At 39.4% G+C, this 24,247-nt stretch overlaps 1 protein-coding gene across 4 annotated transcripts in view; it reads left to right on the top strand.

The window, feature by feature from the left end:
* Nucleotides 1-10,629: 10,629 nt before the first annotated feature.
* The window catches only part of EVI5L (ecotropic viral integration site 5 like), a 66,220-nt gene continuing 52,602 nt past the window's right edge, over nt 10,630-24,247 (top strand). For all 4 annotated transcript variants that reach the window (XM_051972496.1, XM_051972495.1, XM_051972498.1 and 1 more), the window contains exons 1-4: nt 10,630-10,745; nt 16,688-16,819; nt 18,513-18,765; nt 19,350-19,539. In XM_051972496.1, coding sequence (XP_051828456.1) covers nt 18,596-18,765; nt 19,350-19,539 — 360 coding nt within the window. In that variant the 5' untranslated portion in view covers nt 10,630-10,745; nt 16,688-16,819; nt 18,513-18,595. The remainder of the gene's footprint in view (nt 10,746-16,687; nt 16,820-18,512; nt 18,766-19,349; nt 19,540-24,247) is intronic.

Here is a 24,247-nt window from a genome sequence, read left to right as displayed (position 1 = left end):
TGCACAGTCCTCCTGAGTTGGTTAAACAGACCATTTTTTCAATATTGAATCAAGTATAACAATTGAAAACACCATTCCAGGTGTCTAATTATCCCTTTGAACAAATTGATTGTTTACAAATAAATTACTTTTTTTTAAATTTTACTTTAATAAGAATATAAAGTAAACAAAAAAGAAAAAATATTAAATCCAAGAGAAAAGCTGGTAGGGATAGAAAGAGGACAGGATTGTAAGATTAAGTGTTGTATCTGAGAGGGAGAAATCATGAACAAACCAAAATCAACTATGGAGAGTCAATTATGAAGAGAAGGAAAAAAGGGGAAAAAATGATAAAACCCAGGAATCAGGGTCTGGGAGAGGAAAGAGAGAATAAGCAGTGAATCAAAAATAGATCGTACCAATATCACTATAATCTACCACACCTCTTTTTCACAGCTGCTATCTTCTTTGTAAAGAAGGGGAGAATGAGGCAAAAAGAGAAAAAGTACAAGGGGATAGAATGGAGAGAAATATCAAAAATTAACAATCATAACTATGAATGTGAATGAGAGCATTTAATCACAGGATCATTCATTAAGAGCTGGAAATGACCTTAGAAGCCATCAAGTCCCAATATATCATTTTACAAATTAGGAAAACTGAGACAAAATAGAGGGTAAAGACTTTCTTACTATCAAATGGCAAATATCTGAGTCAGAATTTGAACCCAGGTTTAATTGACTCCAGAACCAGTGCCCTCTGTGGAGTGGATCAGAAAGCAGAACTCAATCAGACGTCATTCAGAAACATGAAAGATGAAGATTTACATAGCTTTAAAATAAGAAGCTAAAATAGAACTTAAGGTGTCTTAGCTGAGCCAAAAACAATAATCAATAGCCACCATAATTTCATATAAGGCAGCAGTAATACACACACACACACACACACACACACACACACGATTAAAAGGTAAAAAGAAAAAATACAGTATGATTAAAGACACTGCAGAAGGTAGAATGATAACAATATATATAAACTTAATGTCAAAATATCTAAATACTTAAAGGAAAATTGAATAACAGGGAGAAATGGACAGAAAAACTATATAATAATTGGGGGTCTCAATGTATATCTATTCAAACATAGACAAGTCAAACAAAAAGATAAAACAAGAATAAAACAAAAAGTTAATGGCATGAATGGAATTTTAGATGTTAGCTGTGACACTTATTGTAAGATTGATTATTGTAAGGCTTGTAGTTTATTGAATGTGAAAGAAGTAGAATTGTTTCTCAAGTATATTTGTCATCTTTACAAAAATTTGCCATGTAGTAGGACATGCAGAAAAATAGTAATATTAAACAAATCCCTTATTGACCACAATAAAATAAGTTATAATCAATTAAGAGTCTTTGAAGAAATGATTCAAACTTAAAAAGAATTCAAACTAAGTCATGGAAACTGATACTTTTATCAAAGAAAACGACAATAATAAGACAAGATACCAAAAACTTTTGGGATTCAAACTAGGCATATTTAGGATAAATGATATTCTCTAAGGGGTGTTCAAACTTTTAAAATAGGGGGCCAGTTCACTGTCCCTCAGACTGTTGGAGGGCCGGACTATAGTAAAAACAAAAACTTTGTTTTGTGGGCCTTTAAATAAAGAAACTTCATAGCCCTGGGTGAGGGGAATAATCGTCCTCAGCTGCTGCATCTGGCCCGTGGGCCATAGTTTGAGAACCTCTGCAATGTTTCCTCAAAAAAAAAAAAAAAATATATATATATATATATATCAGTAACTTATTTATGCAACTAGAAAGACTAGAAAAAAATCCAAGAAATAAAAAAACTCCAACTAAAAGCCAAATTGAAAAATGTTTTGTTTCCCCCAACAGTATTTTATTTTTCCAATTAGCCAATTTTCAACATTAATTTTTATAAGATTTTGAGTTCCAAATTTTTCTCTTTCTTTCCCTTATCTCCCACCTCCCCAAGACAACAAGCAATCTGATATAGGTTATATATGTATAACATATTAAACATATTTTCACATAAGTCTTGTGAAAGAAAAATGAGAACAAAAGGAAAAAGCCATGAGAAATAAAAAAAACAAACAAACAAACAAAATAAATAGGTGAAAAAAATATGCTTGAATATAAGCATTCAGTCACCATAGTTTTCTCTCTGGATCTGAATGGCACTTTCCATCACAAGTTTATTGGAATTGCCTTAAATCACCCCATTGATGTATTCTTATAAATTTGACTCAGTTCTTTATGTATTTTAGAAATGAAGCCTTTATCAGAAACACTGGCTATAAAAATTTTCCCTCAACTTTTTGCTTCCTTTCTAATCTTGGCTGCATTGGTTTTGTTTGTGCAAAACCTTTTTTAATTTAATGTAATCAAAATTATCCATTTCCTATTTTATAATGTTCTTTAGTTCTTATTTGCTCATAAATTCCTCTCTTCTTCAAAGATCTGATAATTAACTATCTCTTGCTCTCCTAATTTGCTTATAGCATCACCTTTTATTCTAAATCCATCTTGACTTTATCTTGGTATGAGGTGTGAGATGTTGCCTAATAATGTAAAATTGAAGGATGGAGCAGCTTGGTGGTACAACAAGTAAAAGTTCTGGCCCTAGAGTTAGAAGAACCTGAATTCAAATACAGCCTCAGACAATTTTAGTGTGAATTGAGTAAGTCACAACCTGTTTGCCTCAGTTCTATAAAGTGAGCCAGTGAAGAAAACAACAAACCACTCCAGTATTTTTGCCAAGAAAACTTCAAGTGTCAGACATAACTGAAATAATTTAAATAAGAACAAATTTGAAAAGTAATCAACAAAATTGAAATAAAAATCACTGAATTGATCAATAAAATTATGAGTTTTTTAAATTAATAAAATAGATAAATCATTGGTTAGTCTGATTTAAGGAAGAGAAGATCAAATTACCAATATCAAAAATGAAAAAAAAAAAAAAGGAAGTCACAACAAAGGAAGAAGGAATAAAGGAAATTATTAGACAACATTTTATTCAATTATTTGTGAATAAAATCAATATCTTAGATGAATTGGATGACTATTTATACAAATGTAAAATGTCCGTATTAACATGTCATTCCCCAGAATAAGAAATAATTTAAACTACCAAATATTCAATAACTGAATTTTGAAATGACTGTGTTTATGTCAAAGGAAAGCTTCCTATTTTGCCATGCCGAGGATTAGAAGACTTTTTTTGTTTGTTTCTTTAGAAAGATGCCCAGGTAAGGAACTGGAAATTGAGTGGATGCCTATCAGTTGGAATGGCTGAATAAGTTATGACAATGGTATATTATTATTCTATAAGAAATGATGATTTCAGAAAAACCTGGAAAGACTTACATGAACTATTGCTAAATGAAATGAGCAGAACCAAGAGAACACTGTATACAGTAACAACAAGATTATGGGATGATCAACTGTGATGGACTTGGCTCTTTTCAACAATACCATGATTCAAATCAATTCTAATAAACTTGTGATGGAAAGTATCATCCACATTCAGGGAGAAAACTATGGAGATTGAATGTGGATCAAAACATAGCATTTTGACTTATTGTTGTTTGTTGCTTGGTTTTTTTCTTTCCCATTTTCCTCTCTTTTGATCTGGTTTTTCTTTCACAGCATGATAAATGTGGAAATATATTTAGAAGAATTTCACATGTTTGATCTATATTGGATTACTTGCTGTCTTAAGGAGGAGGGAGGGTGAAGGAGACGGAGAGAAATCTGGAACACAAGGTTTTGTGAAGGTGAATGTTGAAAACTAACTTTGAATGTATTTGGAAAAATAAAATACCATTAAAACACACACACACACACACACACATACACATACACACACACACACACACACACACACACACAGAAAAGTAGTGCTCAGAAAAGCCTTAGAAAAGAGAAATTGAATAAGTTATAAATGAACTCCTAAAGAAACATTGTCTTTGTTCTCATTACAAGTTGTAATCTCTTACACTTTCCCTTTCCTCTAGTTCCTAAAGAACTAGCCCTGTTCTAGCCTCCTTTCTCTCCTTTTTATGTCTTGACCCCATAGTGCCAACTAGCACTATTATCTACCCTCAACTCGAAATTTTCACTCGTCCTTCTGTTTCTTCTTTTCTGGTAATTCTTCATCCTGAGTGTCCTCCACTATCTGCCTTCTCTGTTCTACTTTTCAAGCCATCACTGTGAGGATATGACAGGAATCACTGACAGAACACTCCAAAATCATGTTGTCTGACTTCATAGATCCTTACCACTGCATGGAAATGATTTTATTCACCTGCCCCCAAACTTCTCCTTTCTTCTCAAGTGCCAAATTCCATTACCATCACTATCTGCCCCCTTTCTCAGCAGGAGACTTTGTTTCCTTGTCAGCCTGTCATCTCTCAGAACCTTTCTACCTCCTTTTCCTTTGGTATCAGGGGATGAGGTAAGCTAATCTCTCCACCTAACCCTTTAATTTCACCACCACCCCCCTATCATTTTTTCCAAGGGATACTGCCATAATCATTCACCTTCAGTTTCTCCCTTTTTTATTGGCTTCCTCTCTGCTGCCTATAAATATTTTCAGATGTCCTCATCCTAAAGTCAAATCCTTCCATTATCCCTGCCATTCCTTCACTCTGTTGTCCTATAGTGTGTCTCCCCTTCCTTGCCAAACTTCTAGAGAAACTTGATACTCTTTGTCCACTACTCATTCACTCCTCAACTTATTCCAATCTGATTTCTATAATCATCACCAACAGAAACTGCTTCCTCCAAGGTTACCTCCAGTGATACGTTAATAATTGAAGCTTAATTACTCAATCCAATGATCTCTTCTCAGTTTTTATCCTTCCTTAGTATTTTTGCAGCCTCTGACATGGTTTGACCACTTCTTTATCCTGAAAATCTTCCTGAAACTTTGACTTCTGTAATATCTCTCTCTCATGGTTCTGCTTCTACTAGTCTGCTATTTCTAGATCCCCCTGGAAGATTTTCCCTCCTCCTGCTACTAATGAAAAATAGGTTTCCCCTCAATCCTCAATACTTTCCCCCACACTCCAAAACTGGCACATAGTTAGCCCTTAATAAATGCCTGTTGACTATTAATTTAATTTAATCTCTGGCTTCAATTACCACCTTCAGGCTAATGACTTTCAGATCTATAACTGTAGTCCTAATCTCCCCCTTGAGCTGCAGACCTGTATCTTCTACCAGTTATAAGACATTTCCACCTTTGTGTTCCACCAACATATCCCCAAAGGAAATTAACATCTTCCCCATTAAACATGTTCCTTTTCCTTATTTCTTTTTGTTGTTGCTCTCCGTCAGGCAGGCTCAAAACCTTAGATCTAGTTTTGATTTTCCCTTCTCCCTCACACTCACATTTAACTTAATAGTCTTCTGACTTTTATTTTATTTTATTTTTTGCCCTTTGTCTTTCCTCTGCTCAATCGATCCTACATATAACTTTCAAAATAATATTCCTGAGGCATAATCATGTCACTCTCCTGATGAAAGGTCTTCAGTGGCTTCTTTTTGCTAAAAGGATAAAACAAAGGTTCAATTTTTCTGTTGGTTGCTGTCCTTCATGCTCAAAGAGAACCAAAATAACATTACTAAGGGGGATCAAGGCACAATGTGTCCAACTGTAGTTGACAACACCGATATTTTACCACAGGTTGGGCACAAATACTACACATGAACATATGGAGTAAAGATGTCTCTAAATTTGTGCATCTCACATTTCTCAGCATTAATCAATGTGACACCATCAATGCTGAGTAAGTGAGTTGCATCATAGCATAAATAGCCTCACAATATCATAAAAACTCTTTGTATTGTTACTACCAGATTAAAACTGAATTCTATTTGTCTTCTTGTTGAATTCCAAATCCTAAACCTTTCTAAGCTTTATTTGTACTTTATTTTTTCTTTTTCCCTGAGGCGATTGGGGTTAAGTGACTTGCCCAGAGTCACACAGCCAGGAGTGTTAAGTGTCTGATTCAAATCTGAACTCAGGTTCTCCTGACTTCAGGGTTGATGCTCTATCTACTGTACCACCCAGATGCCCCTTGTACTTTACTTTTAATGGAGCTGAACATTGTCTTTTTAGCCGTGCAAGAACTATGCTGCTAGTAAATCCCGTGGAGTTCTCTGGGGTTTTTTTGTGTAGCAGTTTCTGAATTTGCCAGTAATTATCATCCAACCAACCTTGATGCTTGTGAGTGTTCTGGCTCAGATGAGTAAAGCACTGAAGTACTGTACACTAAATCTCTGAAAGCTCCCCATTTTTTTTCCTGCTCCAACCATATGTTGGCTCAGCTTTCCCTCCAAGTTAGCAACAAATTGTTCACTCTCAGAAAAACACTCTAATCTGTTAACTATAAGTCTTCTGGTAGTCGTCTTGTTATAGGGCTTGCTTTAGTTGAACGTGAATGTTTAACTTGGAGATGTCACATATCACCTTTCTTACTTTTATATCCTGTATGTCTCCTTTCCTCATGATGTTGTGTTTAGGTAAACAGAAGATCAGATTGGTGATAATAAGAAGGTCATCAGATGCACAAGTCTGTTGCTGTTTCCCACTCCTTTCCTCCCAAGGATTCCCTGCCATGTTTGATAGTCTGTACCGACTCTGGTATTAAAGTCACCTAGAATTACAAGCTTGTCCTCATTTAGCACATTGATGTTAAGGCTTTCCAGGTCCTCATAAAATTTTTCTTTGATTCCATCAGGGTTCTTCATGATGGGAGCATGCATAATGATGATGTTGTTGCCAATGGTTGCATTTCCATAAGGCTGTCATTCACTCCTTTTGGGAGCTATACAAGCTTGTTGACTAGGTTAGTCGATGCTAGCTTATCCACATTCCTCCTCACTGTGACTATATATACCTAGCTCTGATTTTGATAAGAAAAAAGAAAAAAAATTAAATGCTTACCCTTGGGTTTATTAAGTCTTAGGGTCATTTTCTTAGCACTCATAATTTAAAACACTAAATATGTAATGATCACATCATTAAAATTTTTTTTGAATTAAATCCTGCTGCAAAGGTGAAATCCATAACAGATGCAGCAAAAGTGAAATCAATAAAAGGTATTGATAAGGTAAAACCAGCAAGAGCTGCTGCAAAAGTGAAATCTACATGAGGTATTGTATACCATAATTTGGTCAATTGATGAGCACTCTGTTTCCAATCCTTTGCTACAACAAATATCTTTGTACATATGGATCCTTTCTGTCTTAAGCTGGTCTCTTTGGAGTATATAACTAGTAGTGGTATCACTGGCATAAAAGGTATGCACAGAATGGCTGGATCAATTTCTTGCTACTTCAAACATGCATAAACTATTTTCCCAGGTGTGATCATTCTCTCCTGAGGTCTTCTTACTCACAGCTCTTAAAGAAAAGAAAAGAAATGGGCAGAAGGGTGTTCATCCTGCCATCTCCTAAAGAGAAGAGAAAAACAAAGAAATACTCTCTGATTCACCAGTTTGCTGGTAAAGAAGCAGGACTCAAGTCAATTCTGAAGGACATATCTTTGTTGGCCCTCAGCTTCTCTGGCAAACTGATTAAGCTCATTGTTGAGACCACCCCTGCCAGCTCATTCTCCAGCAGAGACAACTAGAGAAAATAATGAGTAAAAAGGATGCCAAGGTGCAGATGCTGCTTTTTTTAGTCTGTCATGCTTGCTCCTGTTTTGTCACTGAAAAAAGTGGTCCCAAATCATGGGGGGAAGAGAAAGGATAGTCTTTTTCTATATCAGAATCTTAGAATTTGCTCTGCTAGGCTTTTTCTGTTAGTGAATCATTTCCTTGGAAAATGAGAAGAGATAAAAGGTCGAGGCAGATTCTCTGGAGGATACAAAGGTTTTCCTTACTTAATTTTGCAACTTCTTTGCAATTTCTTACCCAAGGCTCTAATGCTGTCCTGTAATTAAAGTGATCAGTTTTCATGTCTTATTACCCTTCTTGGATCAATTGGTGCCCGAGGACTGATTATTCTATAAACTTTGTGTCTGGCTCAGCACCCATCACAGGGCTCTGCCCAAGTTAGATGCTTAAATGTCTGTTGAATAAATGAATGAAAATTAAAAATTAGAAAAATATGTAGTGTATTTAGAGGGGGAGAGATCATGTGGGCAGTGGTCTGATAAAAATGTCACAGAGGTTTCTCCTTTTGTTCTGTTTCTTCTTTCATAACATGGCATGTGGAAATATGTTTTACATGATTGCACCTGTATAATCTATATCAGATTGCTTGCAGTTTTGGGTAGGGTGAAAAGGAGGGAGGGAGAAAAATTTCGAACTCAAAATCTTATAAAAATGAATGTTAAAAAAGAAGCAAATTAATAAAAAGAAAAACAAAATATAAAAATATTATAGAATTCACAGTCAGAAGGAACTTTTATTTTAGTTCTTGAGATCCTTAACCTAGAATCCATAGTCCTCCAGGATTAAACTAAAAGTTCCTTCTAAGAGTGACTCCTTTACCTACCACCCATAAACTAATGTTTTTACATAAACACAGAACGTTAAAAAAAAAAAAAAAAAAGAAGAAGCAAATGAATAAAGAGACAAATAAAAAGTAAAAATATTCTAGAATTCACAGTCAGAAGGAATTTTTAATTTCCTCCTTAACCCAGAATCCATAAATTAATATTTTCCAAAAAACACATAATGTTAAAAAAGAGGCAAATGAATAAAAAGGCAAATAAACAACAAAAATATTATAGAATTCATAGTCAGAAGGAACTTTCAGTTTAGTCCTCAAGATGGTTAACCTGGAATCTATAAACTTAAAAAAAAAAAAAAAAACCACAACCCAACAATATTTTTAGAACTTCTTTTCAGAATAACTGGTTTCTTTTGTCGTCTTCTATATTTTACTTTACATATTGAAAGAAATTTTGCTGAGAAGGAGTCTGTGGGCTTGATCAGTATGCCAGAAAGGGAATCCGGACCCAAGGCGGGTTAAGAAGCTCTGACTTAGTCCAGAATTCTTATTTTATAGACAGGATAAAATTGAAGCCCGTGAAAATGACTTGACATAGAGGGAAAGATAGAGGCAGGATTGGAACCCAAGACCTCCTGCTCTAACTAAATCCTTTGCTCTTTCCAATACACCACAACGCTGCTTCTTTGGGGTCCTGGATCCTAGAAGCCAGACATCTGGCTTTCTGTCACTGGAATTACTGGATTATTCTGGCAGAAGACATTTCCAGGGAGGAAATGTCCTTATTCAAAGAGGACGCGTCCTTCCTCACTTTGCAGATCTAGCAAAAACAACTCGTCTTCCTGACTTTGACTCGTGACTTCTGTGCAAATGTTTCGAGCAGCAACAGCCTCTCGTGGAACCGTGATGGGGTAAACAAGACACGGGCGTTTCTGCGTATAGGATTTCTCCACTTCCAGGGAGCTCTCAGTCGGGCGGGCAGGCAAAGTCATCTATTAAGCGCCTATGACATGATGGCACTCTGCTTGGCTCTGGAGAGACCCTTAGTCCTTGCTCTCACCACCAGGGATTCCAGACAACGAGGGGGTGTAGCGGATACAGCGCCAGGCTTGGAATCAGGATGGCGCATGTTACTGAGTTCGAATCTGACCTCCGGTGCTTATTAGTTGTGTGACTCTCAAGAAACCACTTCACTCTGCCGCATTTTCCCTTTTTGGAAAATGAGCTGGAGAAGGAAATGGCAAACCATCCCAACGACTCTGCCACGAAAACCTCAAAGTATAGGGTCGCGGAGGCGGACACGAGTGAACAAAGCCCCTACTATGTGCCAGAGACCAGAGGACCACGTGACTGGAGCTGAACCACTTCTGTAATCCAGCTCCTCATTTTACACAAGAGGAATTTGAAAACCAAGAAGCTAAATGGTTTACTCGGGTGTACACAGTAAACTGATAACTAGGAGAATTAGGATTTGAATTCAGGACCTAGAAAGATTAAGAACTGAATCTAGGAGCCGCGGTTCCAAATCCAAATGTTTTCTTTTCTGTGAGACCCAGGCAACTGGGTGTCACAGCGCCCCTCCTTCTTGACGTTGCATTGGCTAATTTAGCTGTCTGTCTTTTGCTGGTTGCACCTATCAGACTCCTTGGTGGGGTTCGAGGCTGGACTAGATTGATGGCTATTTCAGGTGCCCAAGTCACAGGACTAAAAGACAGCTCGCAGGCGGAGCCTCCTCCGCAGCGCCTCCGCCTCTCCTTGAGGACACACCCTCTCCTCTGCTCTTTCCTCACTATTGGTTATTCTAGATGCCGTTCATTTACTCTCCAAATCTTCATAGGCAAAAATACCTATCTTTTACCATTTCCCTTCTTCTCATTCGCTTCTTTTTGAAGGGGCGGTAATGTTTTCTACGTAAACACGGAGTATCCCCTGGTTGGCTCTTATCCCAATCAGTCTTGCCAGTAGGGCCGGGGTTGAGCAGCTTGGGGCTCTCGGATTGGGTCATCGGTGGGGCGTAGGGCGGGGCAAAGGCTCCTGTCAGTGAGGTGAAATGGCAGCGGCAGTGCCGGCGGCGGCTGCGGTCCCGGGGGGCGGCTGAGGGGGCCGGGACGAGTCGGGGGGCGGGTGGGAGGGAGGAAGGGGGCGGCGGCCCGAGCCGGAGCCGGAGCCGGAGAACAGAAGGCGGCGGCGGCGGCGGCGGCGGCGGCGGCGGCAGCAGAAGAGAAGGAGGAGAAGGAGGACTAGACCATGGCGGCGGCAGCAGCGGCGGCGCAGGTAGGGCCCGTGCTGTCCCTGTTCCCGGGAGCCGGCAGGCAGACGGGCGTCTCCTTAGGGAGCCTCCTCGGAGCAAGCATCCCCACCCCGGGCCGCGGCTCCGCGCCGACGATGCACCTGCGACCGGGCTCTGGCCCCCGGCCTCCGGCCCCCGGCCCAGCCCCTCTCCCGCCCGGCCGGTTGAGGGGCCAGGACCCCTCCCTCTTTCTCTACGCTCTCCATTCCAGCCTTTCTGCCCTCCGCCTCCATCAGGCCCCATCCCATCTAGGGCCTCGCAGACCGTGGTGTTGGTCTGACAGGTGGGGAAACTGAGTTCCAGAAAGAAGAAGGGGCTAGTCCAAGGTCACGTAGCGAGTCAGGGACAGATTTGGGATTCGAACCCATGTCCTCTACCCCCCCTCCTTCCCCCACCCAGGGATTTTTTCTCTTTCCATCCCCACCCCACCCCGCTTTCTCCCTCCTGCAAAATGCGGAAGGGGAAGGGGGAGGCTCTGGGAAGTTGCCCCCAAACCCTCCCGCTTCTCCTCCCCAAGCGCGAAGATTGGGGGCACAAGATCCCGAAGTCTGGACCTTGACATCCATCCCAGTGAGCCGGCTCGGCTTCCGGCCCCTGCAGGGGGGTGGGGGGTGAAGAAGGGGGGCGGAGGGCTGGGGAGAAACCCAGAGGCTAACTGCTGTGGGAGGCTGACCTGGGCAGCTGGGCACATACATGCTTTCTTCCCCTTGCCAAAGAGCACGGGGAGCTCTCCCTTCTCCCCGAACTTCTCCCACCCCAGCTTCCAGCACGAGGCAGAAACGCCAGATTTAGCTGGGGAAAGCCGGGACTCGAGGGCAGGCTTTGCATCTTAAACCACCTGTGTGTCCTTGGCCAAGTAAGGCAACCTTTCTCTTCTCTAAAGGGAGACATTCTATTAGGTGCTCCCTGAAATCCTATGATATCAAGGTCCTCCCCAGAGAATTGTAAGTCTCCCTGAAGTCCTCTGCCATGGCGGAGTTAGACCCGTGACTTTCCAGGCTGACCCTAGGACAAGTACGGGGAAGGGGGTGTGACAGGACACTGTGACCCGGACAGGTGGGGGAGAATTGAGAAAAACTTGGGAAAAGGAGAAGGTCCAGCAGCAAGAAGCAGAGGGGACTTGTTAAACCAATTTCACCAGGCAAGAAGGGTGAATTATTGGGAATGTTGTAGCAGAGAGTTTTATCCAGGGGTCCAATACATATCCCAGCTCCCTTCCCTCAGAATCTGAGCATCAGCATACTCCCCCTCCAATACCTACCTCCCGATTTGCATCACCTAAGCAGCTCACTCACTCCGGCTGCTCAGCTGCAGGAGGTACATGAGTTGCTAGTCTTAAGGGCTGACCAGACTGGTTGGGTGGCATCCTGACTCCAACGGATGATGCCGACCTTCAGACGGCATGAGTCTGCTCACCCTTTCTATGGCTGTTAATTGGGGCTGCACCTTGATAGCAAAGATCTAGTCTCTCACCTTCAATTGGATTGTTCTGTCAGAATGAAATATCTTCAATAGATTGTGGCATTTGGGGCACAGTGGGATTGGGTGAGTCTGCCAAGAGCAGGCATTTCTTTGTTAAGGAATTTTTTTAGAAAGAAAAATGTACTAAAAAGGCTTGGCTAAAAAATTAGTGAATAGGTCACTTCATTTTTCTCTTGCTTCTGAACTGAACTGAGATTTAGCAGAAGAAAGCTTACTGTTCTGTCTGAAGCTATCTGTTTCCATCTTTCCAGGTGGCATTAATTATCTGTCATCTTGCCTCTATCCCAGTTTCTGCTTTCTGACAAGAGGACGGTGCCAAAGCAGTTGGGTTGACCTGTGGGCTTGCAGGAGCTCCTGTGGATGGATAGCTGTGAGGCGGTTTGGGAGGAATTCCATGTGGGTTAGCAGCTGGCATAGAAAGCTGATATATAGAGACAACTCAGCCATATAGAACTGGTGGGGTAGTATGGAGAAGGGTGACAGGGGCAGATATGAAATGACAAACTATTAGAGTCTTGGTCATACCCTTCAGACTAGGAAACAGATTTATGTTCTTCCTTATGGAAACAGCTGTAAAGCACCAACAGAGGAAGGAATCTGAGGCTCCTTTGGTTGACTAAGCTAATGACTTTATGTACATTTCTAAGCAAACTCTTCCCCTTTCACTAACTCAGTTTCTCTACCAAAAAAAATGGAAGAAAAAATTATTGATAATTTCCAGGGTTGAGCTCTGCTCTAATTTCAGTTCAATCTAACAAATATTTAAGGTTCCTTTTTCCCTGTGTTTCCCATGGTGCAGTAGAAAGAAAGGTGAATTTGTAATGCGAGGACCTGAGTTCAAATCATCTCAGCTCTGCTACCAACTAGCTATACAAAAGCCATTTTTAACTTTTCCAAGTTTTACTTTCCTCATCTATAAAATGAGAGACTTGGCTCGGTGATTTTAAGGTCATTTCCAATACATTCTATATGATCCTCTGAACCATTTTGGACACCAGGTAGTAAAGGTTTAAAAAAAAAAAAAAAGTGAGAATGTGTTGTCCCTTCATCTCTCTAGGTTACCTATGTTCAGTGTAGAAGAAATCAGTAGACATTTGGAAGGAGGACCATTTCAATTCCATCACTGAACTTACCCCACATGGTGTACGGCTAGATACCTTAAAAAGAACCTTATGAAGCCTGTGTTGCTGCTATATTTAAATGGGACAGGAGGGGTCTCCTTAGTTAACCCTTTGTGGCTGATCAGAAATCTGGCCTGAAATGGAACTGGCGAGAATAAGAGGTAACTGAGGTATTAGATCAGTCTGTCCTTTGTGAAAATGCAAAGAAATCCAGAACTAGTTGAATTTGGGAAAGAGCCTGTGAAGTGCTTAAGAAAGAATGAATCTCCATTTGCTTTCTTGAAATTTAGAAGAGTGCTTGAAACTTGAACTTCATAGGCAGAATTGGGAGAGAACTCCAGTCATTGGGAGCTCAGGATATCACAAAGATTATTATGAGTTAAGAACATGAATGTATCACTGAGATAATCTTTCTCTGAATCACTGAGAAAGATTATCTCCTGGAAACAGGCTTTGAAATTCCCTCAATAAAGTGCAAGTATTCTGCATCATCTTCAAGATGACACCAAATTTAAAAAGTGGTCCATAGAAGGGGGGTGGGGAAAGGATGTTTACTTTGTGAATAGAACCACTTTGGGTTTTCCTGAGGCAAAAATGTGTCATAGGATCATAGGGTTTAGAGCTGGGAGAAATTCCACTTATTTTTTTTTTTACAGATTAGGAAACTGAGACTCCAAGTCTAAGCAAAGCAGGGTTTGAAACCAGGTCTTCTAAATTCTAAATCTTATACTTACTCTGGAACATCACATTGCCTTTGCTTTTTTATTAGACTCTCATGATATATGAGAGATTCTGTTTTGATGTGTAGATTGAATCCTAAGAGCCATACCTCAAGTCAGAAAGCAGAAAGGTCCAATGATCAGAATGTGTCATTTGGACCAATCTGTGTCTCTTTCCTTTGAGAATTCTCAAGAGATAAGTTGATTTGTCTCCTTCATTGTTCTTCCATCAAGACTTTTATAGATTCTAAGGAAAACTTCTCTTTTAATTCCACTTCTAACCAAACCATAAAAATGAAAGGGAATATCATCCGTTCTTTCTGCTTCTTGGTTCTGGACTTTTAGGGACCCAAGAACCCTCGCTAGATACCATTGCATCATCACCCTGCTTCTGTCATGGCTTAAAAAGTTCATTCTTTCTCTCATGCTCAGAAAGAAACTGAAGTGACAGAGAATTAATTAATCTAGCCAACAGCGAACTGGTCACAAAAACTGAAAACCTACAAGATGTAGATTGAAATCTACTTTCCAGGTCAGATGGAATACTCTAGTAATGACAGTCCTCTTTAAGCACCAGGACCTTAGATATGTTGGTTCTGTTATTACTATTATTACTAATAGTTATAATAAATAAAATAATAGCTTACTGTGACCTAGCATCTATCATCAAACAAAGAACATCCACTGGACATTGAGAGCCCTGACTAAGATGAGAAAGAGCAATTTTCAGTGCCAACTCAAATAGATTTAAGTGCCAGCTCTGTCACTTTCTTGCTTTGTAACCTTGGACAAATTCTTTCCCAAGAGATGCTGTGATATGTTCAGAATTATACTAGATTTGAAGTCAGGGGGAATCTTCTACCTCTGACAATAGCTGTTTGTTTGGCATACCAGCAAGTCACTTCATTTCCCTGAAGTGAATTTGATTATTTGTAAAATGGGGATTATTATCCCTCAAGTACCTGCCTACCAGAGTTGTACCAAACATCAAAAATTACTTTAATCATTATGTTCTCTCTGGATATATTTCCCCATCTGTGAAATGAAGGCTCAGATTATGTGATTTATAAACTTTCTATTCTCTGAGGATGAGAGAAGTCAAAAGCTATAGAAACAGAGCCTGGGCTTTGCCCCAGAAGTCCAAAGGAAATTTTTATACCTTTCCCAAAAAGTGTGAGAGGGATAGGAGTTGAATAGATAAAGCATGGTAACAGCAGCACAATTAAGTTGATAGAAATAGGTTATGTTAATCGAATGGAAGGTTTCCATTGTTATACTATTATAGTATTCCTGTTGACCAGTAAGTGAATTCTGAAATGACTATATTTAAGTGTGAGGAGAGCCTCCAATTTTGCTGTCCTGAGGACTGGAAAACTTTTGGTTTTGTTTCCTAGGAAAAGCAGTGTCCAAAGCGGGGAAAAAAGCTTCACATTTTATTGGGATTATTAAACTATTCTTTCTAGATTTAAGCCAATTTAATCCAGAAAATGACTGATGCTCTATAGCCAATAGCTATATTAGACAAAGTAGAGAACGTGGTTGCTTTTGAAGTTTTTGAACCAGGAAGGAATCTGTGGTTTTAAGGAGCTAAATACCTGTTATATAGATATAAGTGGGAGATCAGGAACATGGTGTAGGATAGGGAGAGAGGCAGGGAATTCAAGTGGAGGATGGAGAAGCTGGAGAATGTGAACTTAAATGTTTCTAAAGGCTGGAAAATTTTGATTCCTTGCTCCTTGGTAGGGAGAACTCTCCTTGCTATGTTAGTATACAAAGATCTGGAAAACAATGGTTATATTTCTGAAAAGGAGGTTTCATTTTGAAGAAGGATGAAATCTTTTATTGAATATCTAGCCAAAGAACCAGCAACCCAAATTCTATCCTAAACTATTTCTGAGTGAGAATATTTCAATATCATTTCAGGATGGGGCTAGGATGTAAATTTCTCCAACGCCTAAGCATTGTGCTCAAGCAGAATAAAAGATTGCTAAGGGGTCAGAAGTAGCAAGGACTTTATGGGAAGTGATGAGAAGTAAATTTCATGCTAGTCTAATGAACATCTTCTCCTTAAATTTGCAAATCTCAAATTGATGTTGCTTAATAACTTTGACTCCCTGCAGAAACTGCTCATTCATGTGAGAAATACCTGGCTGATCTCCAATAATTTCCTATTTTAGTTTTGTTTTGGAAACCCAAGTCCAGGCTATCCCCTCACCTTATTTGATGTAATGGAGTGGGAGAGAGAAATAAGGAATCAGCACTCCTAGGTTTTCTGCCTAGAATTGATATTAAGAGTATTTGAAACAATTCTTCTTTCCCTATTCATTCCACCTTTTCATTCTCAATGGCCCTCCTTGTTTAAAAGGGAATAAAAAGAGCAGAAGAGTCCTAGTTCTTTCTCTACCAGCCACATGTAGACTGTTGTATGCTTTGAGCTTCTCAGACAAATTTAGGCAGTAATTACTGTTATCCCATAATTCCAGTTAGTTTGGAAATCTCCCTTGTGCACTAATTTTGCCCTCTCTTCTTTCCTCCCTTCCCCCCAAATTCTTGGGTGAATCCTTTAGACTCAGCATTTTCTGTTCACAATTCAATTCCTTCCAGCCCCAGCTGCAGACTTTGACTCTCTCAGGAAGCGCTTGAGTGGACTGCGTTGTCAGAATCTTAAGAATGATTAACCCCCAGTTAGGCTGAAGTCATCTTCACTGAGTCAAAACACCTCCCTTGGACTCATCGGTAAGTGGTTTCTGAGATGGGAGGTTCAGTAAACTGGCAAAGATGTAGATAGAATAGGAAGTTGACCCGGTTGCATGGGACTGTCGGCTGGAAGGAGGGTGTGGATGAGGGGCATTTCCAGAGATAATTTACTTTGTGTAAAAATTGATAAGGGAACTGTTCCACAGATTGTTAATGGCATCTGGAGACAATAGGGAGAATAAAAGGAAGTTTCTTGAGTTTCTTTTAAGGTGAATGGGAATTGGTGAGGCTTCAGCATGTTTTATACATCTAATGTGACCAATTCCTTTTCTTGCCACAGAAAAGGGCAAAAGCATGAAGAAGTCAGGAGTCTAGGCTTTTATACCTATCTCCATAGCTCTCAGCAATTCCCTTTCTGGTATATGGACAAGTGTACCATCTGCTCAGTCATGGTGAATGTGGCTAAGCAGGAGCAATTATATCAATTCATTTTCCAGAATTGTATCTGATTTGTGAGATCTGGCTATATACTCTAATGCTTTGATCCCTAGGCCTCTCTATTAAAAAGAGACAGATCTTGTTTACCTGAACAGCACCAGACATGCTGAGCCCCTCCTCCCCATGTCTTGACTCTTGGTCCATTGTGCTATATATGTGTTATATGTGGTAAAAAGTTTATTTTGACCATTCTATCTATACTTCCCAGCAAGAGGTGAAAAGGCAGCATCTTCAAAGGTAGTTAGATGGGGCTCCTGAGGTACTAAGTAGGTGAGAGCCTTGATGCTCATCAGGAGTACCAAGGCAGGGACCCAAGAATTCCATTGGATATGGAGGTAGGGTGGGGGAATGAGATCAGAAGCCTTCTGACTTTGGCCCATATAACCAAGAGGACAAATTGCCAGTGCTTTGATCAATCCTGGGCTCCCTGCTAGGAAAAACTGACTTTTTGGCCCATTAACAAACAGCCACATAATTAATCGTGAGTGGTAATTGCTTCTGTCAGTGCCAATAGCACACTTTAGTAAATGAGATGAGAACTATCAGATGCTCAGTTTGGAGGGCAGGATGGTGGGAGAGGATTGTGAGAGGGACAGGGGTGATCAGGAAGGAATGCAGAAACAGTAACATCCATAGCATTAACAGCCCATATTCTTTAGGCACTGTGCCTGAATTCTTTCAGCATTCTGGAGTACCGTTGTGTATTGTGGGATTCTGGCTAAATACTATAGAGTACTGTTGGTATAGAATACTGTGGGGTATTGTTAAGGCTTAGGAAATATCTGTTTCTTGGATGCTGCTGAATTGTATTTAATACTTGAATACAATTTGAATATTTAAAAATCAAGTTTTGTTGCCTATTGTTCACTTAGAATTTATGACCCTGTGTGTCATATGGGTACCTTCCTTATTCTCTAAGGATCCATTCTAATCTATCCTCCTTCAGTGATAGAACATGTAAAGGAATCAAGTTCTGAAAATCAGAAGGATGCTGGCTAATTTTGTAGATTTGGCTAGAAGGCAAAGCAGGTGGGGTGGACTTGATAGAATTGGTTAATTGGTCAATAAATAAAGAAAAATAATGTTAATTGTGTGAGGCTTAAAAAAAGTCATTGGTAAACTCTTTTTGGTGTAGACCAAATGGAAAAAGGCAGGGGAGAATATCAAATATTTATTAAATGCACTGTGTGGTCAGTATTTTGTATAACTAACTTGTGTTTCTCTCATGCCATAGATGGAGTTATAACCTCCCTCATTTGGGCCTCTGGTGAACCTTTTCTTTTCCCCTTCAATTTCCTCCATCCCTAACCATTTCTGATGAACATCCCTGAGATCCTGAGCCTTCCCGGCATGGCGAGCCCAGCCCTCAGCCCTGACTCCTCTTCCCATGAGGCCCTTTCAGGCCCTGCCTGTTCCCCCACCTCAGATTCTGAGAACCTCAGCCCAGATGAACTGGAGTTATTAGCTAAACTAGAGGAACAGAATCGGTGAGTGAAGAAAAGGACATTTGCTTCCTAAGGAAGGCCTGGAAAGAGGGCTGTCATTTTTACCAGCCTTGAAGTATTTTAAAGAGTCAAATTGTACATAATGTTATATTAGAAATTACACAGAGACCTCTGGTAATTTCTTGGTCTTTAAAAACTAATTATTCAAGGGAGACATCTGAAGAAAGGAATAATTCAAAAATTGAAGTGAGGAGGCAGAAAATCCTAAAATGAGGGAAAATTGTGTAGAAATATGAATATGAGCATTAGAACTGGGAATTAGACAGAACTAGGTGATTTGGGGTTGAATTGGCCTGTTGTTAAGGGTCCAGAAATCCTGCTATTGCAGTAGTTACTGCTTCTCGCACCAGTTCTTACTCCCCATCTGTTGAACAGGGCCCCTAAAACTCCATTGTCATTGAGCTACATATAGGGGCCTACCCAGGCAAAGGGTAGAGACCAAAACACTCCTATTGTGGCCTAAGGCCCACTGCCAGGAATGTGGTAGGCAGTGTCTGGGACAGAGAGAGGAATCAGCCAGGTCTGCATTGATGATTGTGTCTGTTTTTGCCCTCCTTCCCATCCAGGCTTCTGGAGGCTGACTCCAAGTCGATGCGTTCCATGAATGGTTCTCGGCGAAACAGCGGCTCTTCCTTGGTCTCCAGCTCCTCGGCCTCTTCCAATCTTAGCCACCTGGAAGAGGACACTTGGATTCTCTGGGGCCGAATTGTTAATGAATGGGAGGAGTGGCGACGCAAAAAAGAAAAGCTGCTCAAGGTAGGGTCCTGGGAAGCAACATGAGCATTTCCTCCAAATCTACAGTGGCAGGGCAGAGTCCATCAGATTGGGGGGGGGGGGGGGGGGGAGGGCGGGGGGAGGGCAGGGGGGGAAGGGATAAAGAAGGATGTCCATTTACTGCACTGGTTATAACTGTACTTTTCTTCATGACAATTGTTGGCACCAGTAAACACTGCTGGCTATTATTTGCAGGAAACTCTACTAAGCACTCTGAGAAATAAGTGAGACATAATTCCTATAGAATTTCCATTGTTAAGAAGGTAGAATATATACCATAAAGATAAATTAATAATTAAAATAGCAATAAACAAGTATTTATTAAAGCACCTGCTTTGTTCCAGGCACAGTGCTAAACATTCAGCATCCAGAAAAAGTAAGCAAAAATAGTCCCTGCCTTCAAAGACTTTAAATTCTATGTAAATCAGAACATACAGGATAAATTCAGAGTAAATAGAAAATAATCTTAGAGGAGAAGGAATTAGCATCTGAGAGGATTTTAAAATACTTTCTGCAGGATCTGTGTCTTAAAGGAAGCCAGGGATGATCTAAGAGTCAGAGGTGATGAGGTGAATCATTCTAACATAGGGATAGCCAGTGCAAAGGAACTTTAACAAGAGATGGAGTGTTTTGTGAAGAATAGCAAATAAGCTATTTATGACTGAATCATAGCATTTTTGTAGGGTAGTAATAATGTATTAAAAGATAGCAAGAGACAAGGTTATAAAAGAATTAAACAAAGGATACAGAAGTAGTAGGAAGCCATTGTGGTACATTGAGTAGTGATGTGAGGAATAACATGCTTTAGGAAAATTTCTTTGGCAGATATGCAGAGGATGGATTGGAGTAGAGAGACTTGAGGCAGGAAGTCTATAAAGCCTTTCCCAGTCAATAGTGCTCTTCCCTTTAGAGCTCCATGACCCCTACCCCACGCTGTCTCTCATAGCCTCATTAGCTTTCTAATTAGATAATCCATTCTCTGTATAGTTTTCCTAAAGCACTGCTCATTCCTTACCTTACTATTCAGTATATTGCAATGGCTTTCTATTACTTTTGAATTAAATATAACTTCCTAATGAGGCTATGGAGAGGCAATGTTGATCTGAGTTCAAGGCCTGCCTATAATTCGTATTAGCCATGGGACCCTGGGCAAGGCATTTAAGTTCTCCTTGCCCCCAGACAATTGTCTTAGGTCTATAATTAGGTTCTAGTATGCATTGGGAGGGATTTCTTCACCAAGAGTTCCCTACACTGATGAGATCACAGGACAAGGAAAAGAAAGAAAATAGCTTTTAAGTGCCAAGTGAGCAGTCTGCACTGTCATGGGGTTCAGAGGGAGAGATTTCTCTTGGCTAGGGCATTAGAAGAAAAAGTTACATTTGAATCTGGAAGATTGTGTAGAACTTATATTAAGAAATGAAGAAGGACATTCAAGGTGAAAGTCAGACACTGTGAACAAAAACAGTCAAAATGTACCTACTGTGTTCATAGGAGAATGACAAAGTCAGTTTGTTTCACTGGAAGGTTCTGGTAGGGTAACAGGAGCCTTGCATCATAAAGAATATATTAATTGGATCTTAGGCTTGTTAATATTTATGTTGGTATAATGCATTATTATCAAAACATTGTTTTTAGATGCATAAAACAATGAAGGAAATCAGTTACATCAAAATATAGTTACTGAAATATTAAGGGGACAAGTTCATGGACTCCCTTAAGTCTCCTTATCTGAAACTTAAGAAATAACAGAAGAGACACTGGGTTTCATTGGATCACTAGAGTTTTGGTAGCTGGCAAAAAAAAAAAAAAAAAAAAAACATTTTGCCTCTAGACCAAAATTTTGTTCCCTGTATTTTGATGCCAAGAACTCAGTATCAAGTGCTACATAGAGTGTAATAGCAAGTGATTAGGAAAGTCACTCAACGTGTTTTTGCAATCCAAATTCTTAGTAGAATGTGACCTATACCAAGGAAAATCTAGAACTAACTTACTAGTTATAAATTACCTGTTTTTCTCCTTTCCTTGCATTGTAATTTTACAAGTTAATGACATAGGCTTGACCTCATCACCCTTAACTCCTATTAATAATGGGTTTGGTTCATTTACGTCCTCTCCTTCCCACTCCTTCCCTACTCCCACCAAATGTTTTATAGACTGTTCAGTCAGGTTTTTCTGCTGTTACTTACTCAAGAGCATTTGTCTCTATGTAATTCTACCAATCCTAGCCATCTAAGTCATTTTGCTTGGCCATTCTTTATCATCTAAAATAGTTACATTTCCTAATCTAAAGATCATGGTTCTATTGATGGGCCATTTGTGAGATGATTTATCTGACTAGTGGGATTGGGATCTCCAAAGTCTAGCATATGAGATAATGTAAAGGGAATTTTTTTTATAACTGAAAATAAAGCTGTAAAGAGCAGTAGAATAGTTTCCTAGTTTTTAAAAAGATGCTAATATACTTTAAATTGTTGCAGTAGACCCTTGTCATTTTGCTATCTTAAGAAAAAGTCAATGTTTTCCCAAACCTTGTGTAACCATTCAATATAATACAGCATTGTTAGATACGTACATAGCTTGTTAAATATTGATATATTTAAAATAACAACAACAACAAAAAGCATCGGGAGTGTCATACACTAGAACTGAAGTCAGAAAAGCAAGTTTTGAGTCCTGTCTCAGATGTGTATCTAACCAGAGAGAGGACTCAGATATATAACTAGCAGTGGGATCCGAGCAAATCATTTCACTTATTTCTGCCCCATTTTGTTCCTTTGTAAAATAAAGAATTTGGACATGATGGCCTAGACACTAGGGATATGAAGTTAAAAAAAAAAAAAAGTGTTCTCATTCTACTTGGGGAATATGAGACGTACACAGATAAGTACATACAAAGCAAGATTGGTCAGGAGGAGAGAGATTAGTAATTGGGGAGATTGGGAAGCGCTTTGAGTAGGTGACATGTGAGCTGAACCTTAAAGGAAATTAAGGATTTAAAGAGGTACAATTGAGAGGGAGAGCATTGCTAGTATGGAGAAATTTACATAAAGGCTTGGAGGAAGGAAATGGAATTTTGTTTTCTGGGAATAGCAAATAAGCCAGAATTTTACTACATAGTTTCCTAGTTTATGTAGAGGAAGAATGTATTCAAACAGGCAAACTACTGTAAGGCTGTGAAGGCAAATGAAAGGAATTTGTCTTTTATCTGACCCTGTAAGAATAAGGCAAGGGAATCTATAAGTGCCTAATCAGCCAGCTGCATTTATACACTCCAACAAAAACAATATTGAGCTTGCAAACTCAGGTGACTTGAAGGATGGTTAACTTGTCAACTTAGCTTAGTGCCCTAGATAGAAATAGGGAAGTTCAGAAAAGGTCTGGGGAGAAACATGGTAAGTCAAGTCAGCTAGGTGGCTAAGTAGATAGAGCTCTAATAGTGGAGTCAGGAAGTTCTAAGTTAAAATCTTATGGGTTCCAGGATGTGTGAGGAAAGAATTTACTGGGCACAGAAGGAGAAGATGTGTTATAACCTTGTTTGGTAGTCAGGAAAGTGATCATGCACTCCAAACATAGGTATTTAAGAGAAGTGTATATGTATTCAGACTTAAAATTTTTGTGAAACTCATTGAATTTATTAGCAAATTCCCATAATGATTTGTGTGAGGATGAATTATGCTGCCACGAAACATCTGTAGGGATTGGGAAACCCTGAGCAGTAAAATAAAGGTTTTGAGGGATCATTAGTAAGATTTTAACCACTACTTTCAATCAAATGATAGAGCTTTTTGGAAAGGAAGATACTGAAAGTGAACAGCTGTTTATGTAGATAGAATCAAAAAATAAGATTTGCTTATCTGCTTCATGACTCACAATATCAGAATGATGGATGCTTGCCTGAAGATGGAGGTCATGTTATGAAAACTGGGAAGAACATGCTTGGTAAGCTGATCAAGAGGACATTAAATTAATTAGAGGCAGAAAGGGAAGAATTAATAGGAATCATTGAAAGCTAAGCACTACAAAGAATACCTGTAAATAAGAATGTAGGAATCTTATTTATTCTTAAGAGATAATCAGATAGTGCTTACAACTTCAGATATTTGCATATCTATAGGATATGGATAATACAGAAGGTGAACTTGAAATTTAAACACAAATATATAAATATGACTTCATAAGAATTCTCAAGACTTAGTGGCTTGGGAGAGACTTTCATTTATTCACTACAAACTCAAGTGCCTATTCTGTTTAACTGTACTAGGTAGGCACTGGAAAAAATTCTGTGATAAACGGAATGTGGCTACTCTTTACATTTTAATAGATACATAACTAGGGCAACTAGATGAAATAGTGGTTAGAGCACCAGGTCTAGAGTCAGGCAAACTTGAGTTCAAATCCTGTGTGGTTGGGAGCAAGTCTAAATTTAACTCTGTTTACCTCAATTCCCTTTATCTGTTAAACTGAAGAAAGAAATGGCAAGCTACTCCAATACCTTTGCCAAGAAAATCCCCAAAATCATGAAGAGTCTGACATGACTGAAAAATAACTGAACTAAAGATAACTAGAATGTAGCAGTGGAAGAACATGTGTTCAGATCAAGGGAAACATCTTCTAGTATGGCACTGTACATGGAGAATGAAGAATGGGCTGCCTTAGAAATCTGGGAGCTCCTTGAGCCAAAGCTCAATGA

Source organism: Antechinus flavipes, chromosome 1, assembly GCF_016432865.1.
Source record: "Antechinus flavipes isolate AdamAnt ecotype Samford, QLD, Australia chromosome 1, AdamAnt_v2, whole genome shotgun sequence".
In the NCBI taxonomy this organism is placed as follows: Eukaryota; Metazoa; Chordata; class Mammalia; order Dasyuromorphia; family Dasyuridae; genus Antechinus; species Antechinus flavipes.
This window is presented reverse-complemented; position numbering and strand designations above follow the sequence as displayed.